Genomic DNA, 19,664 nt, shown 5'->3' on the forward strand with positions numbered 1-19,664 from the left:
TGCATATCAGCAGCCATGGAGCACTTACTGCATATCACCCATGGAGCGCTTACTGCATATCACCCATGGAGCGCTTACTGCATATCAGCAGCCATGAGCACTTACTGCATAGAAGTGTTCCCACTGATTGTTATCTCACACTTTGAGAGCTGGAAGGTAGCAGAGACTCTGATATGAGTGACAGCCAGTAGCACTAGGCTTACAATGCAGCTGTCAGATTACAAACTAAACGTGGTGTTTCTGTATGTCTCTCTTTGTCACCTGAGAATGCAGACTAATGCATTGTCACAAAACGCTTCTCAAATCCTGTTGGAAAGTATTTACTTTTCTTGAAATGTCACATCTGTCTATGCTGCTCAGCCCCCACAACCAAATACTTAAACCTTGGTGATGGCTGAGAGCCCAGGCCTGTGGCTTTACAGTGCAGGTTCCTCTTCTGCATGCCTCCCTCCCCAGCTCTTGGAGGAAGGATGGGCTTATATTTGAATTCAGCCAGACTTTGCAGTTGAATGGATCAGTGTCAAACTGAAGAATCAGTGTGGCCAGTGCCTATCTGTGTGACCCCAGGTAAAGCAGTTTCCTTTTAAATTTGTTCCATCAATCAATGAGAGTTGCCAAGTGTTTTCTTCCTCGGCTCCTGCATGGTTTCTGAACACCAGGACAGCTTTTGCAACAATTATTCCAATTATTAGGGGAATATAGAAAGGCATATAAATTTTTGTAAGTTGATTTTGTATTCCACCACTTTTCTGACTGTTAATTTCTATGTTTTCTGATTGATCTTTGGGATCTGTTATGTATGAATGTAAATAAATCATATAAATGGTCTTCAAGACAAACCTTGGTTGCTGAACTCAATAGGTGCAGAAAAGGCCTTTGGTGAAATTCAACATGCCTTTGTTTTATTATAGAAGGATTTTATCATTATGTATCATCTGCAAAGAGGGATAATTCAACTTACTTTCCTACTTTAACTTCTTCTATTTGTGTCTCTGTTTTATTGCTCTACTTAGTGCTCCAACCACTGTATTACTGGGATGAGGAGAAGGAACAGCCCTACATAGTTCCTGATTTAAACAGAACTGCTTCAAGTTTTTCTCCATTTCAGATGATGTTGGCTGTGGGTTTGTCACACGTTGTCTTTACTTTTGTTGATTTATGTTCCCTGATGTTCTTCTGCAGCTTATATCATGAATGCATATTACATTTTTGCCAAAAGACCCTTTCTGTATCTATGGAGACAAGCATATGATTTTTGTCTTGAAGTCAATTTATATGATTTATTAAAAAGGATGGATATGACTTACATATGCATTGTTGCATGTCCAGGATGCATGGGTGATTTTTAAAATACATGTCCACATTCAGTTTGTAAGTAATTCATTGAGGAAGTTTCCATCTATGTTCATCATGTACATTGGTCTGCAGATTTTTTAAAATTTGTTTATTTATTCACCTTATAGCACAATATCAGCCCTTCCTTTCCTCTCAGTACCCCCTCATGCAAGTCCTCCCCCCATTCCACCTTCCCCTTTTCTTTTGAGAAGGGGAAGCCTCCCTCTGAGTGTCAACCACCCCCATGCACATCAAGTCTCTACAGGACTAGATGTATCCACTCCCTCTGAGGCCAGACAAGGCTGTCCATTTAGGGGCGCTGGATTCACAGGCAGGCTGGCAACAGGCTCAGAGACAACTGCTCTGGTTGTTGGGGGACTCTCATGAAGACCAAGCTGCTCATCTGCTAAATATGTGGAGGGTCCAGCCCATGCTTGCTCTTTGGTTGGTGGTTCAGTCCCTGGAAGCCCCCAAGGGTCTAGGTTAGTTGACTCTGCTGGTCTTTCTGTGGAGTTCCTGTCCTCTTCATGTCCCTCAATCTTCTCTAAATTCTTCCATAAGACTCCCAGAGTTCCATCTAATGTTTGGGTGTGAGTCTCTGTATCTGTCTGAGTCAGCTGCTGGGTGGAGCCTCTCAGAGGACAGTTATGCTAGGTTCTTGTCTGTCTGCAAGCATAACAGAGTATCATTAATAGTGTCAGGGATTGTCCATGGGATGGGTCTCAAGTTAGGGCAGTCATGGGTTGGCCATTTCCTCAATCTCTGCTCTATGTTTTTCCCTGTACATCTTGTAGGCAGGACATATTTTGGTTGAAGGCTTTGAGGGTGGGTTGCTGTCTTTATCCTTCCACTGGGAGTCCTGCCTGGCTACTGGAGCCATATCTCTCAGCTAGGAATCTCAGCTAGAGTCACCCCCACATACCTTCTGGGGCCTCTCCTCAACATAGGTTTCTGGTACATCCTAGAGATTGCCTCACCCCAGCCAATCTCTCTCCTCTCTCCCATGCTCTCCCTATATATGATTCACTTCTGCCCTGCTCCCCTCCCCATCTCCTCTTCTGCTCAGTTCCCTCCTTCCATCAACCTCTGATATTTATTTTGTTTTTCCTACTGAAAAAGATTTAACCATCCTCCCTTATGCCCTCCTTGTTATTTGGCTTCTTTGGGTCTGCTGATTATAGCATGGTTTTCATATACTTTATAGCTAATATCCGCTTATAAATTAGTACATACCATATATGTCCTTTGGGTCTGGGTTACCTCACTCAGGATGGTATTTTCTAGTTCCATCCATTTGCCTGCAAAATTCATAAATGTCCTTGTTTTTAATGGCTGAGTAGTATCCCATTGTGTAGATATACCACATTTCCTGTATCCATTCTTTAGTTAAGATACATCTAGGTTATTTCCAGTTTCTGGCTGTTACACATAAAGTGGCTATGAACAAAATTGAGCAAGTGTCCTTGGATGGTGGAGCATCTTTTGGGTATATGCCCAGGAGTGATGCAGCTGAGTCTTGAGGGAGAACTATCCCCAATCTTCTGAGAAACTGCGAAACTGATTTCCAGAGTGGCTGTACGAGTTTGCACTCCCATCAGCAGTGGAGGAGGGCTCTCCTTGCTCCACATCCTCCCCAGCACGTGTTGTCCTTTGAGTTTTTAATCTTCACCACTCAATGGATGCAAGATGGAATCTCAGGGTCATTTTGATTTGCATTTCCCTGATGACTAAAGATGTTGAACATTTCTTTAGGTGCTTCTTGGCCATTAAATGTTCCTCTGTTAAGAATTTTCTGTTTAGCTCTATACCCCACTTTTAAATTGGGTTATTTGAATTGTTGGTGTCCATCTTCTTGAGTTCTTTATGTATTTTGGATATTAGCCTTCTATTGGTGTAGGGTTGGTGATCTTTTCCCAATCTATAGGCTGTTGTTTTGCCCCAATGACAGTGTCCTTTGACTTACAGAAGCTTTTCAGTTTCATGAAGTCCCATTTATTACTTCTTGACCTTAGTGCATAAGCCATTGGTGTACTGCTCAGGAAGTTGTCTCCTGCACCAACAGGTTCAAGGCTATTTCCCACTTTCTGTTCTATTAGATTAAGTGTGTCTGGTTTTGCATTGAGGTTTTTGATCCATGTAGACTTGAATTTTGTGCAGGGTGGTAAATCTGGATCTATTTGCATTCTTCTACATGCAGATACCCAGTTAAACCAGCACCAAGTGTTTAAGATGCTTTCCCTTTTTCATTGTGCAGTTTTGGCTTCTTTGTCAAAAAAAATCAAATACCCATGGGTGTGTGGGTTTATTTCTGAGTCTTTGATTCAATTCCATTGACCCACCTGTCTGTTTCTATAGCAACACCACGCAGCTTTTATGACTGTTGCTCTACGGTACAGCTTGAAGTCAGGGATGGTGAGACCTCCAGTGGTTCTTTTAGTGTTCAGGATAATTTTAGCTATCCTGGGTTTGGTTTGTTTTTTTGTTTTGTTTTGTTTTGTTTTGTTTTTCTATATGAAGCTGAGACATGTTCTTGTAAGATCTATGAAGAATTGTGTTGGAATTTTGATGGGGATTGCATTGAATCTGTAGATCGCTTTTCGTAAGTGGTTTTTGAACAGTAAGTGGTTCCAATCCATGAGCAGAGGAGACCTTCTTATCTTCTGATATCTTCCACAATATCTTTCTTCAGAGACTTGAGGTTCTTGTCAAACAGGTCTTTCACTAGAGTTACAAGGTGTTTGATATTATTTGTGGCTATTGTGAAGGTTGTTGTTTCCCTAATTTTTTCTCAGTCCATTTACTATTTGTATAAATAAGGAGGGCTTCTGATTTCATTGAGTTAATTTTGTATCCGGCTGAAGGTGTTTTGTAATTTTGCTGAAGGTGTTTATTAGCTGTAGGAGTTCTCTGATAAAATTTTGGGAGTCACTTATGTATACTATCATATCTTCTGTGAATAGTGATGCTATGACTTCTTCTTTCCATTTTGTATCCCCTTGATCGCGTTTAGCTGTCTCATTGTTCTAGCTAGAACCTCGAGTGTTATACTGAAGAGATATGGAGAGAGTGGACAGCCTTGTCTTGCCCCTAAATCGAGTGGAAATGCTTTAAGTTTGTATCCATTCAATTTGATGTTGACTACTGGTTTGCTGTATGTTGCCTTCATTGTATTTAGCTATGTTTCTGTATCACTGCTCTCTCCAAAATTTGTATCATGAGGGGTATTGGATTTTGTCGAACACCTTTTCTGCATCCTGTATGTTAATCCTTGGGTTTTTTCTTTCAGGTGTTTATATGGTGGATTATGCTGATAGATTTTCATATATTCAACCACCCCTGCATCCCTGGGATTAAGATAGTGTATGGCATCTTTGATGTAGTCTTGAATTTTGTTTGCGAGTATTTTATTGAATATTTTTCTATCAATGTTCATAAGGGAGATTTGTTTGAAATTCTTTTCCTTTGTTGAGTCTTTGTGTGGTTTAGGTATCAGAGTGACTGTGGCCTTGTAGAATGAGTTTGGCAGTGTTCCTTCTATTTTGTGGAATAATCTGAGAAGTACTGGCATTAGCTCTTCTTTGAAAGTCTGGTAGAATTCTGTGCTAAAACCATCTGACCCATGGCTTTTTTTGGTTGGGAGACTTTTAATGACTGCTTCTGTTTTCTTAATGGTTATAGTACTATTCAGATAGTTTACCCGAACTTGATTTAGCTTTGGTAATTGGTACCTATCTAGAAAATCATCCATTTCATTTAGATTTTTCAATTTTGTGGAGTACAGGCTTTGGAAGTAAGACCTAATGATTATTTGAATTTTCTCAGTGTTCATTGTTATGTTTCTATTTTCATTTCTGATTTTGTTGATTTGGATACTGTTTCTCTGTCTTTTGGTTAATTTGGCTAAGGGTTTGTCTACCTTGTTGATTTTCTCAAAGAACCAGCTCTTGGTTTTGTTGATTCTTTCTATTGTTTTCTTTGTTTCTAATTGATTTTATTTCAGTTCTGAGTTTATTTCCTGCTATCTACTTCTCCTGGGTGTATTTGTTTTCCTTTTTCCTAGAGCCTTCAAATGTACTTTTAATTCATTTGTATGAGAACTCTCCAATTTCTTTTTTCTTTTTTTTAATTGTAAGAAGATAAATGTTCTTGTTTATTTTTGCAGTGGATTAAATCTTGATCAAACATTTGATACTGCCTGGCATAAAGCATCTTTAACACCTGTCAGTGTTGACTGGTGCTTTGATTTTATAACCACTAATGCTGAGAATGTCACTTCACATATATGATTCAAACACACAGTAGAAGTATAGTTAGGGCCATTCCATGAATTGTTGGAAATTGTTTAATAATCCTAAGTCAAATTTTATTTAACAATTTTTCAATGAAATTAAAGGAAGTAACTGAAATATCAGTTCTTAAAATCACACATTCCAACACATGAAATCCAAAGACTAACCAACTTGATACATGATGAGGAGTGATAATTAGGAAATGGGAATTGTTTGTTTGTTTGTTTTTGTTTTTTGTTTTTTTTTTCGAGACAGGGTTTCTCTGTGTAGCCTTGGCTGTCCTGGAACTCACTCTGTAGAACAGGCTGGCCTCAAACTCAGAAATCCATCTGCCTCTGCCTCCCAAGTGCTGGGATTAAAGGCGTGCACCACCATTGCCCAGCCTTTGTTTTTTTATAATTCAAACATGTGAGGGCATTTAGTGCTCTGAACTTTCCTCCTAGTACTGCTTTCATAGTGTCCCATAAGTTTGGGTATGTTGTACCCTCATTTTCATTGAATTCTAGAAAATCTTTCATTTCTTTCTTTCTTTCTTCCCTGATCCAGTGATCATTGAGCAGGGAGTTGTTCGGTTTTCATGAATATGTAGACTTTCTGTTGTTTTTGTTGTTGAAATCCAGCTTTAATCTATGTTGATCTTTTAAGATGTATGGGATTATTTCAGTCTTCTTGTATCTCCTGAGGTTTGTTTTGTGACCAATTATATGGTCAGTTTTGGAGAAGGTTCTGTGAGGTGCTGAGAGGAAGGTCTATTCTTTTGTGTTTGGGTGAAATGTTCTATTGACATGCATCTGTTAGTTCATTTGAATCATAACCTCTGTTAGTTTTGTTGGTTCTCTGTTTAGTTTCTGTCTCAATGACCTGTCCATTGGTGAAAGTGGGGTGTTGAGGTCTCCCACTATTAATGTATGGGATTTGATCTGTGATTTAATTATACTTTAGCAATGTTTCTTTTACAAACATGGGTGCCCTTGCATTTGAGGCACAGAATTGAGATATACTCCTGGTGGATTTTTCCTTTTATGAGTATGAAGTGTCCTTCCTTCCCTGTCTCTTTTGATTACCTTCAATTGAAAGTCTATTTTATTAGACATTAGAATGACTATTTCAGCTTTTTTCTTGAGCCCATTTGCTTTAAAAAACTTTTTCCAGCCTTTTCTAATGAGATAATGTCTTTGTGGTTGAGATGTTTCTTGTATACAACAGAATAAGGGATTCTCTGTACACATTCATTCTGTTAGCCTGTGTCTTTTTACTGGGAAATTGAGTCTATTGATGTTGAGAGATATTGGTGACCAATAATTATTACTTCCTGGGTTTTTTTTTATGTTGGGGTTGTTTGAGTGTATGTGTTTCTCTTGTATTGATTTTGATGGTGTAAAATTATTTATTTATTGTGTTTTCTTGAGTATAGTTAGCCTCATTGGATTGGAGTTTTCCTTCTAGTATCCTCTATAGATCTGGGTTGGTGGAAAGATATTGTTTGAATTTAGTTTTGTCATGAACTATCTTTGTTTCTACATCTATGGTGACTGAAAGTTTTGCTAGGTATAGAAGTCTGGGCTGAAGTCTGTGGTCCCTTAGGGTCTACAAGACCCCTGCCCAGGCCCTTCTAGCTTTAGAGTCTCAGATGAGAAATTAGGTGCAATTCTGATAGGCCTGCCTTTATGTGTTACTTGGCCTTTTTTCTTTGCTGCTTTTAAAATTCTTTCTTTTTTCCGTATACTTAGTGTTTTGATTATCATGTGGCAGGAGAATTTTTATTTCTGGTCCAATCTATTTGGTGTTCTGTAAGCTTCTTGTACCTTTAAAGCATTTCTTTCTTTAAGTTATAGAGATTTTCTTCTATGATTTTGAAGATGTTTTCTGGGCCTTTGAACTGGGTCTTCTTTGTTGTCTTTATCTTCATCTTCATCACCCTCTTCATTGTCATCATTGTCATCATCTTTATCTTTTTCTATTCCTAGTATTCTTAGGTTTGTTTTTCATAGTATCCCAATTTTTCTGTATGTTTTGTGTCATGGATTTTTTTTTTAGATTTTGCATTTTCTTTGACTGATATATTGATTTCTTCTATCATATCTTCTATACCTGAGATTCTCTTTCATCTCCCATATTCTAGTGACGCTTATGTCTGTAGTTCCTGTTCTCTTTTCTAGGTTTTTCCATCTCCAGGATTGCCTCAGTTTGAGTTTTATTTATTGTTTCAACTTCCCTTTTCAGGTCTTGGACAGTTTTATTCATATCCTTCACCTGTTTGATTGTATTTTCTTGTATGTCTTTATATTTATTTGTTTCCTCTTTTAATGCCTCTACCTGTTTGAATGTATTTTCCTATATTTCTTTAAGGGATTTATTCATGTCCTCTTTAAAGACCTCTGTCATCTTTATAAGATTGGATTTAAGATCCTCCTCTTGTGCTTTAGTTTCGTTAGGATATCTAGGGTTTGTTGTAGTAGGATAGCTGGGCTTTGGTGGTATCATATTGCCTTGGGACTTGTCGATTGTGTTCTTAGGATAATCTTTTGGCATCTGGTTTTCCCTGGTGTTGGCTGGATGATCCTGATGGCAGCAGGTCTTCTCAGGAAGGTGCTGAGAGCTGTGGGCCAGACAATGGAGGTCAGAATACCCTACACTGTTGTCTGTGCCTCAGGCAGACACTACTCTTCTAGCTGTGTACCAGTCAGACCCAGCTTGGGTGGCAGGCAGATCTGACTAAGATCAGTGGTCAGGCAGGGTTCCAGGTTGGTTAGTTTTGGGGCCTCTGATAGGGGAGGCAGGATGCTCTTGTGGTCCCACAGGGTTCCTTCAGACCAAAGAGCAAGATCAAAGTTAGACAACGGGGCACAGGGGACCCTGTGCACACCACTCCCCTCTGCCATGTAGTTTTCTTTATTATCATATCTTTGTTGGGTTTGTGTTCTAGAGTAACATTGCATTGTAGAAAGAGATTGGAAGTGATACTTATGTTTCTATTTTCAAAAATAATTTAGGAAACGTTGTGGTAGAGCTTTGACAGTCTCCTACAATTCTGCTGTGAATTTATCTTGGCCTGGATTGTTTTTGTTGTTGTTGTTGTTTGTTTGTTTGTCTTTGTTTTTGTGAGAATATTTTTAAAACTTGTTATTACTGTCTCCATCTCCTTATATGTTATGAGTCTATTTAAGTTGTCTGTCTCTTCTTGGTCTCTTTGGTGGCTTGGGAGAATCTAAAAATTTGTCTTTTTTATTTTCTTAAATGATGAAGCATAAATCTTGAAGATATTCGTATATAGTCTTCTAAATCTCTTTGGTGTCTATTAAAGTGTTTCCTGTTCATATCTGGTTCTGTTGATTTGAGTTAGTTCCTTTCCTCCTGTTGATTGGGTCTCTTGTTCCTTATCTTCCCCAAAAACCTAAAATTTGTTGATTCTTTGTACCATTTTGCTTATTTCTTCTTTGATATCTGAAAATTTTAAATAAACCTTATTATAAAAAAAAACTTACAAAAAATTACACATCAAAGTTTACCAGACCCAATGTTAAGACAGCTCAGTGAATGGAAGCCGTGTAGCTTCTCAATAGTATTTATATTTTTACATGTTCACTACTTAATATATTTTATATACTTATCTACACTCAAAATAAAAAATCATGAAAGAAGCAGAATTAAAACAATTAACTTGATATCCTATTTTATAACTGGTGTGCATTACCTGCATTCAGTCCTTTCTCTTTTCCTAATATTTAGCCTTTCTTGTTCTCTTTTCTACATTTGCCTACATGCATGGATATATCATTGGTTAGGTTCCACATATGAGAGGGAATTTGCAGTTTTCCTGAGATTTTTGTAACCTCACTAAAGAGTATATATTGGAAGTCCACCCACTTTCCTTTAAATTTTATGATTACATTTCTTCAAAGCTGAAGAGTGTGTGTGTGTGTGTGTGTGTGTGTGTGTGTGTGTTCCAATATCCATTCCTTTATTGATGCACAATTAACTTTATCCCAATTCTTTGTTATAAATGAAATAACCAGAAATCTAGCAATAACCCATGGTGTGCAAATATCTCTGTAGTACAGTGTGAAGTTCTATGGCATATACTTGGGAGTAAAATATCTGGGTCATATGGTTTATTTTTCACTTTTTTGAGAAGTCTTCAAACTGATTTCCTCAATGGCTATAGTAATTTGTATCTCTGCCAATAGTGGATAAGGGTTCCTTTCTATCCACATCTTCTCCAACCAACATCTGTTGTCAGATTTGTTGATGACAGTCATTATGACTGGGGTGAGGTGGTATCTCAAAGTAGTTTTAATGTACATTTCTCTAATGGCCAGAGATATTGAATACTTTAATAAACAGTTGTTGGCCATTTGTGCCTCTTTTGTTGAAAAGTTCCTATTTAGTTCATTTGTCTATACATTGATTGGTAGTTTTGTTTTCTTAGTATTTAAATTATGCAGTTCTTTTTAAAATGTGGATCTTGGCTCCTTGTCTTCACTGTAGCTGGTGAAAGTCTTATTCCTTTATCTGGTTGTTTGCTCAGCTGATCGCTTCCTTTGCTGGATGAAACCTTGACCAGTCCCATCAGTTGACACTTGGGCTTGGCTCTCATTCTGTGAGTGTTCTATTCAACAAGTTCCCGTCTACCCCAGTATCTGTCTTGAATATATTTTCTTCTTGAAATATCAATTTCCAGTTTTAAATTAAGGTCTTTGATCTATTCTTAATTGATCTTTGTACAAGTTAAAAGATAAGAATCTAATTTAATTCTTCTACAGAGAGAAATCAAGTTTTGCCAGCACCACATATTGAATAGGCCACTGTTCTATCCTTACCTATTTATCCCCCTGTCTATTTTATGCCAGTTCTGGGCTGTCTTTATCACTATACCTCTATACTATAATTCGAGGTCAGATATTGCAATGCATTCAGTAGTGCTATTACTCCTTAGGATTGCTTAGGAAATCCATAGTTGTTTGTGGTTCCATATTAATTCCTTGCATTGTTTCTTTCTAAAACTGTGAACTATGACTCAGAATTTTGAAATGTATTATGTTAAGTCTGTAATTAATTTCTGTGGTGTAGCCACTTTAACAGAATTAATCCAACCAATCTAGGAGCATGGGATACTTTTCTATCGTCTAGTACCTTCTATGATTTTCTTTTTCAATATTTTACAGTTTTCACTGTAGAGATCTTTTTCTTCTTTATTTAAATATATTCCTAAGCACTAAATATTTTTTTGAGTTATTTTTGTATTTTCTTTTTAAAGCTTATTTCTTTTATTTTTGAGATCATAATATAATTTTATCATTTCCCCTTCCCTTTCCTCCCTCCAAACCCTCCCATATTTTATGCCTTCTTGGTCTCTCAAATTCATGACCTTTTTTTTCTCATTAATTACTGTTAAATGCTGTATTAGCTATGGATCTATAGAGAAATAGAATGTGTAGAATTAATACACACACACACACACACACACACACACACACACACACACACACACACGAATGGCTTGCAGACTATACTGTAGCTATTCCAACAATGGCTTTGCCAACAGAAGGTTTAAGAATCCAGTAGTTGGTCAGTCTACAAGGCTAGGTGTCTGCTTTATCTTCAGATTCTGATAATCTAGCTTCTATTTTGTCCATTCTACTTGTATGTTTTTGCCTGAGTTTTGGATTTGGGTTGTTGAGTTTTTTTGTTCCATCTTTTTCATTTAACATTTATATTTCTTTACTGAATTTAGTTTTCAATTCTGAATTTTCTGCTTTGTTTCATTCAGCTCTATATTTGTCTTTTCTTGAGCATCTTTCAGGCATTTATTGATATATCCTTTAAGTTTATTTGGCTGTTTATGTCTTCTTTAAAACTCCTTGAAGTTTTCAATGATGTTTATCATTTTTCTTTTACATTTTTTTCATGTGGTTCATCTGGGTGGCTATCAGTGAAAACAGTTTCTATAGGGACAGAGACTGTTGTTGGTATACTGTCTTGATGATTCATAGTTGTGTTTTTTCAATGCTACCTAGGCATGTGGATTTCTATCTTTGGTTGTGTGTCTGAACTATGATTCTTGGCTGCTTCATGCTGAGTTGGTGCGTGAACTGTGTGACGAACTGGATTTGTGTTCAGAGATGGGAGAGTTGGTCTTAGTCCTGCATAGACTTACTAAGAAGATCCACTGGGAAAGCTGTACTTCTGGAGCTAGAAGTGATCATATGGGGTTGAGGGTGAGGGAATTCCAAAGGATGACACTTGCTCTCAGAACTAGACCCAAGTGTAGGAATGTCACTTGCAGAGTTGTGGGGCTCTTCAGGGAAAACCAATTCATGAGCTCTGATGTTTACTTTTTTTAAGGTAATAACAACCCTTAGGTGGTCCTTTGATATTTTAATGTTACAGTTGACACTTGCAATGTGATTATCATGCTCCACACAGTCAATATCAGCTTTCTTACTTGTTAACCCTGAGAAATAAGATTCGGCCATTGCTAATTAGGAGTAAGATGCAGGAAAAGTTAAGTTGCTAGGGCCTCTGTGTGTGTGTGCGTGTGTGTGTGTGTGTGTGTGTGTGTGTGTGTGTGTGTGTGTGTATGTATGTGCTACAGATATAGTTTGAGTGGACACCAACGTTTATGCTGCCAAACTTTCTGTTTGGCATGCCTGTGGGCGTTAAGGAATCTCCCTTTAGTAGTGAAGGAAAGACAGAGTATAAGGTCAGAGGCCAGACCCTGAGACTAGACTACCTGGTTTGGAATTATTCTATGTCACTAATTGTGGATTTGGACTTGGTCTCCTATCCATTATTTGGTGAATCCAAGAAGAGCCTGAGAGCATGGTAGTGTTGCTATGGGTGCTTTCTGTGTGGTGTTGGTCTTCTGAGATGCACAGTCCCTTTGGTCTTATTGTTTGCTATCTGCTAGAAGCTTCAGAATCCTCTTATCAGAAGGAAATATTTAAGTCTCCATGAAAGAGGAAGTGATAGGACTTTACAAGATGGATTCCAGGCAATTGTCCACACTGGAAATTGATGTGATGTGCGGCTTCTCTTCTTGCAGGAAGGAAAGACTTCTCTCATCACCTTGAAGGCCCTCTGCATCGGTTTACACCTGGAGCAAGCATCCAATTGAAGTACACCTCCTCTGCCTTACCAACCCGTCAGGTTACTGTGACCTGGCTCAAAAACAACCACAGCCTTCTCCAGACCCAGACCAACGTCCTCTCCAGTGGAAAGACCTACAATGTGACTAGCACTGTTCTTGTCCCACTGGAGAATGATGACATATTATCTTTAGTTCTCTGCCTGGTTCAGCACAAGTCATTAGTGGTTTTCCAGAAAGTCATCTACTTGGGCCAGTACCTCTGTGGTAAGACTTTTCTCTTACTGGCTGAGGTAGGCTATGGGCTTCTCTTGGTGTTGGTTATTCACTGAGGAAATAGCCTTAGTTGGTAGTGACACTAGAAACAGAATCTGTAAAGTACTTAACACTATGTTCAGGCCAACTGTGCAGAGGAGACACTTGTTGTTATGACTATCTAGAGTAATACTCAGAACACATTTCCTTCATCTGAAAACCACAGACTATTTACTCTTTGGGATTTAATTTTAGTATGGCTAGTCTATAGAAAGAACACTTGAAGGGCTTTGCAAGCTTCTAAATTTTAGGGACTATGTCATCCTTGGATCCTTGCTCCTATCTGGATTTGAGTCTAAATTTTCCTTTTTTGTTATTGGATGTACTGATGCTTGGCACAACTGTAAAATCAGAGAAATCATGTCTCATGCCTAGGAATAAATTTAAAGGTCCAAGACTGACTAGTAATAAGATTAACTGCCTAAAGCATACAAGACTTTTAAGTGTTAAAAAATAGTTTCCCCTTCATTTTTCGAATTTGCACAATAGAAGAAATATGCTACCATCATGGGAACAAAGGTATCATCTTACATGGAGGAAAATGATAATCTCACTGTCTCCGGAAAGCATAGTTCACAGTTAATACGGCACAGTAGGGAGGGTCTGCCTTGCATGATTTGTACAGGTACCTTGTACTATTTGTCTTATTCTTAAAGGTAAGTGATTCAGACATGAAAGTACACAATACTGTAAACTGATGAGTGAGTGACCTTTGTCCAACTCTATATGTACCTAGCCAAGTTGCTTATGTTTTCAGCCTCAGTGTTTGGATATCATTTAGCAAAACAGTATCTTAGGGAGGTCTCTTACCTAAGTATTTTTTATATAATTCTCTGGAGTTAGGAAAACTGTGTGAGGAAGAAAAAAATCATAGGACATACAAATGTTCACAAATAAATTGATTACTTTATCAAATTAGGTGCTGTTCCAAACCTTTCCTTGCTCAGCACACGTATCCTCAGCTATGTTTTTTGCTGTAGAAACGTCTTCATTTGGTCTAAATGCAGGACTTCAGGGGTCAAAGCCTCAGTTCATTCAAGTTGCAATACAGAAGGACTTAACATTATCAACCCTAGACTAAGAGCTGAAATCTGTCAACTAAGTCACCAGAGAGCTGATTTGACTTTAGAAAATGTAATTTCAAAGTCTTAAAGAGTAAAAATAGCTGCATAAGGTCTAGTTGACTTTGATGTCAGTGTAGGGCCTATGAGGACAGTGGACCACGCCAGGAAACTTGGTAAGGTAGAGTGGGTCTGAGGCCCCGGTACACAGGTACCACTTGAGGCACTAGGTACCTCCCTGCTTCCTGATAGATTCTTGGTCTGGAACACATGTCCACGTTCCCCACGTAGGTCACAGCCCAGAACAGTGTTCTCCATGCTGAGGTATCTAGAAGCCTTGCGGTTTAGACAATAAACTTCCCTTCCCAGACATTCCTTCCTTTAAAAGGTATTTAATCTCTGGCCTCCCCTGAGAAGTTGGTATGCAACCATTTTCCATGATGAACAGTCAGTAAATGGTATGAATAAACATGGACTGTCTCTTCCATCGAAACCTCGAAGGGGAGGATGGAGAAGACCTTTACCTACAGAGCAACAGCCTAAGTCTCCCATAGAAGGCCTCTCTATGCTTCCAGACAACTGCTGTTAAGCTAAGGACAATCACCAATGAGCTAAGCTAGAGCTCCCTATTTCCCCAGCCCCAGGTTCGTTACCATCCTCAGCCCATGGGCCCCCAATGCTCCTGGCCTTGTCCCAGGTTTGGGAGTCAGGGAACTCCAACTTTGGCTTCCCACATCTTAGGCTGCATTCTCCCACCCTTTCAAATGGTCTCAGTGCTTCCCTAAAACTTAGCACCCAATAGCAGTGGCACAGGGTCAACGTAGTCAAGCATTTCACCATGTTCGGCAGGACAGAACTTGGACCCACAGACCCAGAACCTAGATCATTCAGTCTTGAGTTTTGGGTGATATTTCTACTATGCTCTGTTTCACATGAAAACTACTGTAAAGGATGATAGTGGGATTTCCAACCCTTCCCCCAATGTCTGCCATTATGAACACAATGCTTTGTATACTGACAACTCCAATTGAATCCCTTTTAGAAGCTATCAGACTCTAATATCAGAGGACTTATAGTATAGGTATGACTATTACATAGTGCCAAACATTCTGCTTCAGTTATAATCCCCAGATCTGCTACTTGAGACCTTGGGAAATTATTTAATCTCTCTAAAGTAAAGAGGTTTTTTTCTTCCTATATAAAAATCTTCATATCTTGGTCTCTAACACTTAGTGTCCATGAATCTTCACATTTTGGAATCATCTAATCATAAAGTAAACCAACAGATTTGTAGTTTGCTAAATGAATTTGATACCTCATTTTCTGTATCTCAAAATGAAAAGAAAAACCATTGGGAGGTCCCTTAGCAACCCATCTGTCTCCCATCTATCCAAAAGTGTGGTCTTGCAATTATTAACCAATTCCTAAATCCTTATTTGTGTCAAGCACTGGGTCGGACTCTCACAGATGATCTCCCCCTCGAGGAACTTCCAGTAGATTTCCTGCACTAATTATTGGCTTTATTTGGATTTTTGTCAGTTCCTCCGGTGGTGAGAGTGTCCCAATCTTCAACTGTCTCCGGTTTGGTGGATGTTACTTGCCATGTGCAGAGATTCTATCCACAGGATGTATATCTCACCTGGCTGGAAGACTGTCACGTGATCAGGAGAATGGAGCAACCTACACCTAAGAGGAATGAGGATGGGTCCTACACTCTGGAAATCCCGCAGCTGGTAAACACATCAGTGCAGAGATCTGGTCAAGTACTCACTTGCAAGGTAGAACATGAGGAACAGCCTCCCATCCAGGCCAGCATTATATTGTCTACAGCATCCTTTCCCACATCCAAAGCCATTAGGAGCCTAAGTAAGTTTGTCTCTTTTCTTGTGGGCATATGAGAGTCACCTTGGTTTCCTCGCTGCATTTCAGAAGACACTAGAGAGATAAGTTTCATAATAATGAAAGTCTTATCCAAATTAGGAGTCTGAGATTTCTTCCATAGGCAGAATGGTCCAGTCAGTAGCTTCCTTTAGAGTGACCACCCAGAATGGTTCTTCCATTTCTATTGGAAGAATGTTCTACCAGTTCATCCTCTTTGAAAATGCCCTAGAGAAAGTTTAGCTTAGTGTTGATCCACTAGTGACCATGAGAGTTTGTCACCAAGACCCTGGTTTAAAGTAGTCTCAGGTGTATGGGAGTAAGCTTGCATGTACACTGTCCTACAAGACTTACTTGAACAGCCATATCTGGGAACTGCCTTTATGCTCTCTCTCTGACGATAATTATTTGACTTCATTTTGAATGAACATATAATCCCCGCTCAACAGTTTCCTTACATGTAATAAACAGGTTGCTAATTTGTAGAACCCTTTTGAGAACTAAATGTTAATATACAATGAATGTATAACTGGTATATTATCTATACTAAATATCAGCTGTTAACATCATTTGTTTTTATGTAAAATTGTTTTCAAATTAATTTCCAAAAATTATAGTTGTGTAAATTTAGTCAACATTGTCAACTATCTCTCAGAGATCCCATTTCTTCATTTATAAGATGTTAATGATAAGACTAATGCTTAAAGATTACAATAAAAGTTATTTTAAGTGACCACTAGACCTTAGAGAGAACGCAATGACCGTATTCATGTTGGCATGTTGACTGATGACCGTCAGATTTTTAAACACTGTTTGCTGGGGGAAAATTCAAGGTTAGCTTCATAGGCCTCTTATTTCTGAGAGCTAAGTATAGAGAAATGGGCCCAAAGATGGGATCAGAATTGGGAACTACTTGGAACTCCCTGGCTACCAATCTCAGATTGATCATTTCAACTCACATTTCACTGTTTGTTGACCCCTTTGTTCTGTGTATTTTAGGTTCAGAGAAATCTATCCACATTTTTGTGGCTTTCCTTTTATGCCCCAAGATACTTCTGGTGATGAGTTTTCTAGTCATCTACATGTATAGGCGGTGGAGCCTGTAACAGGTGAGTTTGAAAATGGGCTTTTGTCCTTAGAGAGTGAGGTCACAGCCATGGTCATGGGTAGCAAAACAACTTCAGAGTAAACACATGGGATTCACAGGCATGCCTTCAAAGACTCCCACAAATGTTATCTACCTCAAGAGGAAATTGTGAATATTCTCATTTTCTCCAAATATCTTTTGGAATTCTTAGAGGCTCTCAACCCTGTGCATTGTGTGATATCGTGTAGTTGGAATTTTTTTATAGTTATGTTTTTTGTGATTCCAGATGTAGGAGCTGAAGGTGTGGGGATAGAATAATAGTCAAGATCTAAACTCCAAAGGGTCTGCCCACACATTGTTAAATTGTCCTATGATATCAACCAATCTAAAAGAATGGATATGCTAACTGGCGAGAAAAAATGAATGTGCATATGGAAGAGAGATTAGGTCCCAGAAAGAGGTGTGAGGTGGAATAAACAGAGGCTTCATTTCTGACGTTCCTTATGAATTCAGAAAAAGAGGAAAACTAGCAACTTAGTAAACATTCAATAAGTACTAGTGGAATTAATATACAAATGAAGAAACAAATGAGTAAATGATGTTTCCTACTTCTGTATGACCTGTATTACCTCCTACCCTCTCTAAGGAGCTCAAGTGGAGCGAAGATGCAAGGACCTGCTGTTGATCCAAAACTCCCGCTCTTCCCTCATCCACCTCCACCACAGATGTGCTCCCCCTGCACACTGTCAGACATAGACTTGGATTGTTTAGGGATGTTTCAGACTCAAGATACTGAATTTCAAATGAGCTCTTCTTACATCCAAAAGACAATTTGGTGATGAGGAAGACAGATGTTCATTCTGTCTCTGGTCATGGTCAATCCTTAATTTTCCAGGTCTCACTATCAACTAGAATTTCTGTAAGCATGATTTAATTTTAGTAGACACAAAACTTAAAATTACTGGACTGTTGAAAAAGACTTTTCCTATCTCGAAATGGGATTAAAAACAGTATAAAATATCTCTGGATTCACTATAACATCTTGTAAAATATTAACATTTTGTCCATATCTTCTTTAAGTTTCTTTTTTATACTATGCTGAATTTGCTGGATTTCTTTCTCAATCATGTCTTTATACTGTTATGACATATGCATAACCTTTAAGCAGCACATAGTGTTTTCTGTTTTTATTCTTTACACAATCTATGATACCGTATGTAACATTTTGAAACTTTATTTCATTTTTATACTTAATATACCTTGTGAATTTATTAATTTAAAGCATAACTATCTTACTCATTTTACACTGCCCTGTGGCTTTCTATTGTAACAATATACCATATTTTGTTAAACTATCTCACAATGAATTTTCAATGGTTTTGCTATTACAATGTTGTGACTTTTTTCCCTAATCTCTTTCAGTATATGAGAGAATCTTTCTTGCTTTTCAAGCAGGACACAAAGCTACAGTGTTGGTAACATTTATATGTTTTGTTACCTCAAAAATAAATTTTCAGTTTTTGAACATTATGTTCTCATTTGATTACACATGTACACACACACACACACATACACACACACACACATACACACACACACACATTTTCCTTCCTGATTATGGTGATGGTGTACTATAAAAGGCAGAGACCTTTTATTCCCACAAGGTTACGTTGACCAGTATACACTGATATTTGCTTTCCCCTTTACTACGTACTAAGTTTCTATAATCTGGAGATATACTGATAATTTATTCCATTAATCTACTTGTCTAACTCTGTCAAGATTATGCTGCCTTAGTAAGAATAGTTTTATAGATTTTGTTTTTTCTTCTAGAAAAGTTGTTCCACTTTTTCTCATTCAAAATTATTGTGTTTATCTCTTATTCTTGTACTTTATATTTTTTACAAAGTTATACGTTGCATGACTATTCTGGAAATGGTGGCATCAAACCTTCTCCTAAAATATCAGCAGAACCAGTATAGCTTAAATGTCATTATAAAATATTCTTTTCATATCAAATTATTTCAGTTCAAGGCCAACCTGGTCTACAGAGCCAGATCTAGGACATCCAGGGCTACTTAAAGAAACTCTGTTCAAACAAACAAAAAGGAGAGAGAGAGGTGGGGGAAGGAGAGAGAGAAAGGAAATGGACAAACATAAACCTAAACATGAATATTTTTAGCCGGGCAGTGGTGGTACATGGCTTTAATCCTAGCACTTGGGAGGCAGAAGCAGGCGGGTCTCTGTGAGTTCCAGGGCAGCTTGGTCTACAGGACAGGCAGAGACACACAGAGAAACCCTGTCTTGAAAAACAAACAAACAAAATTCTCAAAGTTGCTTTAATGCTAGGGTCAGTATTTGCCTAGGCACAGTTTTATGGTTGTTCCTGAGGCTAAGTTTAATTTTAGAGGTAGAATTCGGCTTAGGTTTATGGCCACTGTTTGCTTTTGTTTTGTATTAGGCTTAGAGTAATGGTCAGAGATATATTTTTATTAGGGTTAAGCTTAGGTCTACTGTTATTCATATTGCTATTGAAGGTTAGTGGTAGGGTTAGAGACAGAGTTGCCCTAAGGTTAATCTTAGAGCTTGGTTGGGGTGATTGGTATTGTTAG

At 38.2% G+C, this 19,664-nt stretch overlaps 1 protein-coding gene across 1 annotated transcript in view; it reads left to right on the top strand.

Annotated features, from left to right (window-relative positions):
- LOC114610830 (tyrosine-protein phosphatase non-receptor type substrate 1-like) overlaps positions 1-19,664 on the top strand; it is a 130,460-nt gene that overhangs the window by 95,476 nt on the left and 15,320 nt on the right. The window contains exons 5-7 of the mRNA XM_028755459.1: positions 12,670-12,978; positions 15,627-15,953; positions 16,965-17,074. Coding sequence (XP_028611292.1) covers positions 12,670-12,978; positions 15,627-15,953; positions 16,965-17,071 — 743 coding nt within the window. The 3' untranslated portion in view covers positions 17,072-17,074. The remainder of the gene's footprint in view (positions 1-12,669; positions 12,979-15,626; positions 15,954-16,964; positions 17,075-19,664) is intronic.

This window comes from Grammomys surdaster, unplaced genomic scaffold, assembly GCF_004785775.1.
Source record: "Grammomys surdaster isolate TR1022 unplaced genomic scaffold, NIH_TR_1.0 129, whole genome shotgun sequence".
Classification (NCBI taxonomy): domain Eukaryota; kingdom Metazoa; phylum Chordata; class Mammalia; order Rodentia; family Muridae; genus Grammomys; species Grammomys surdaster.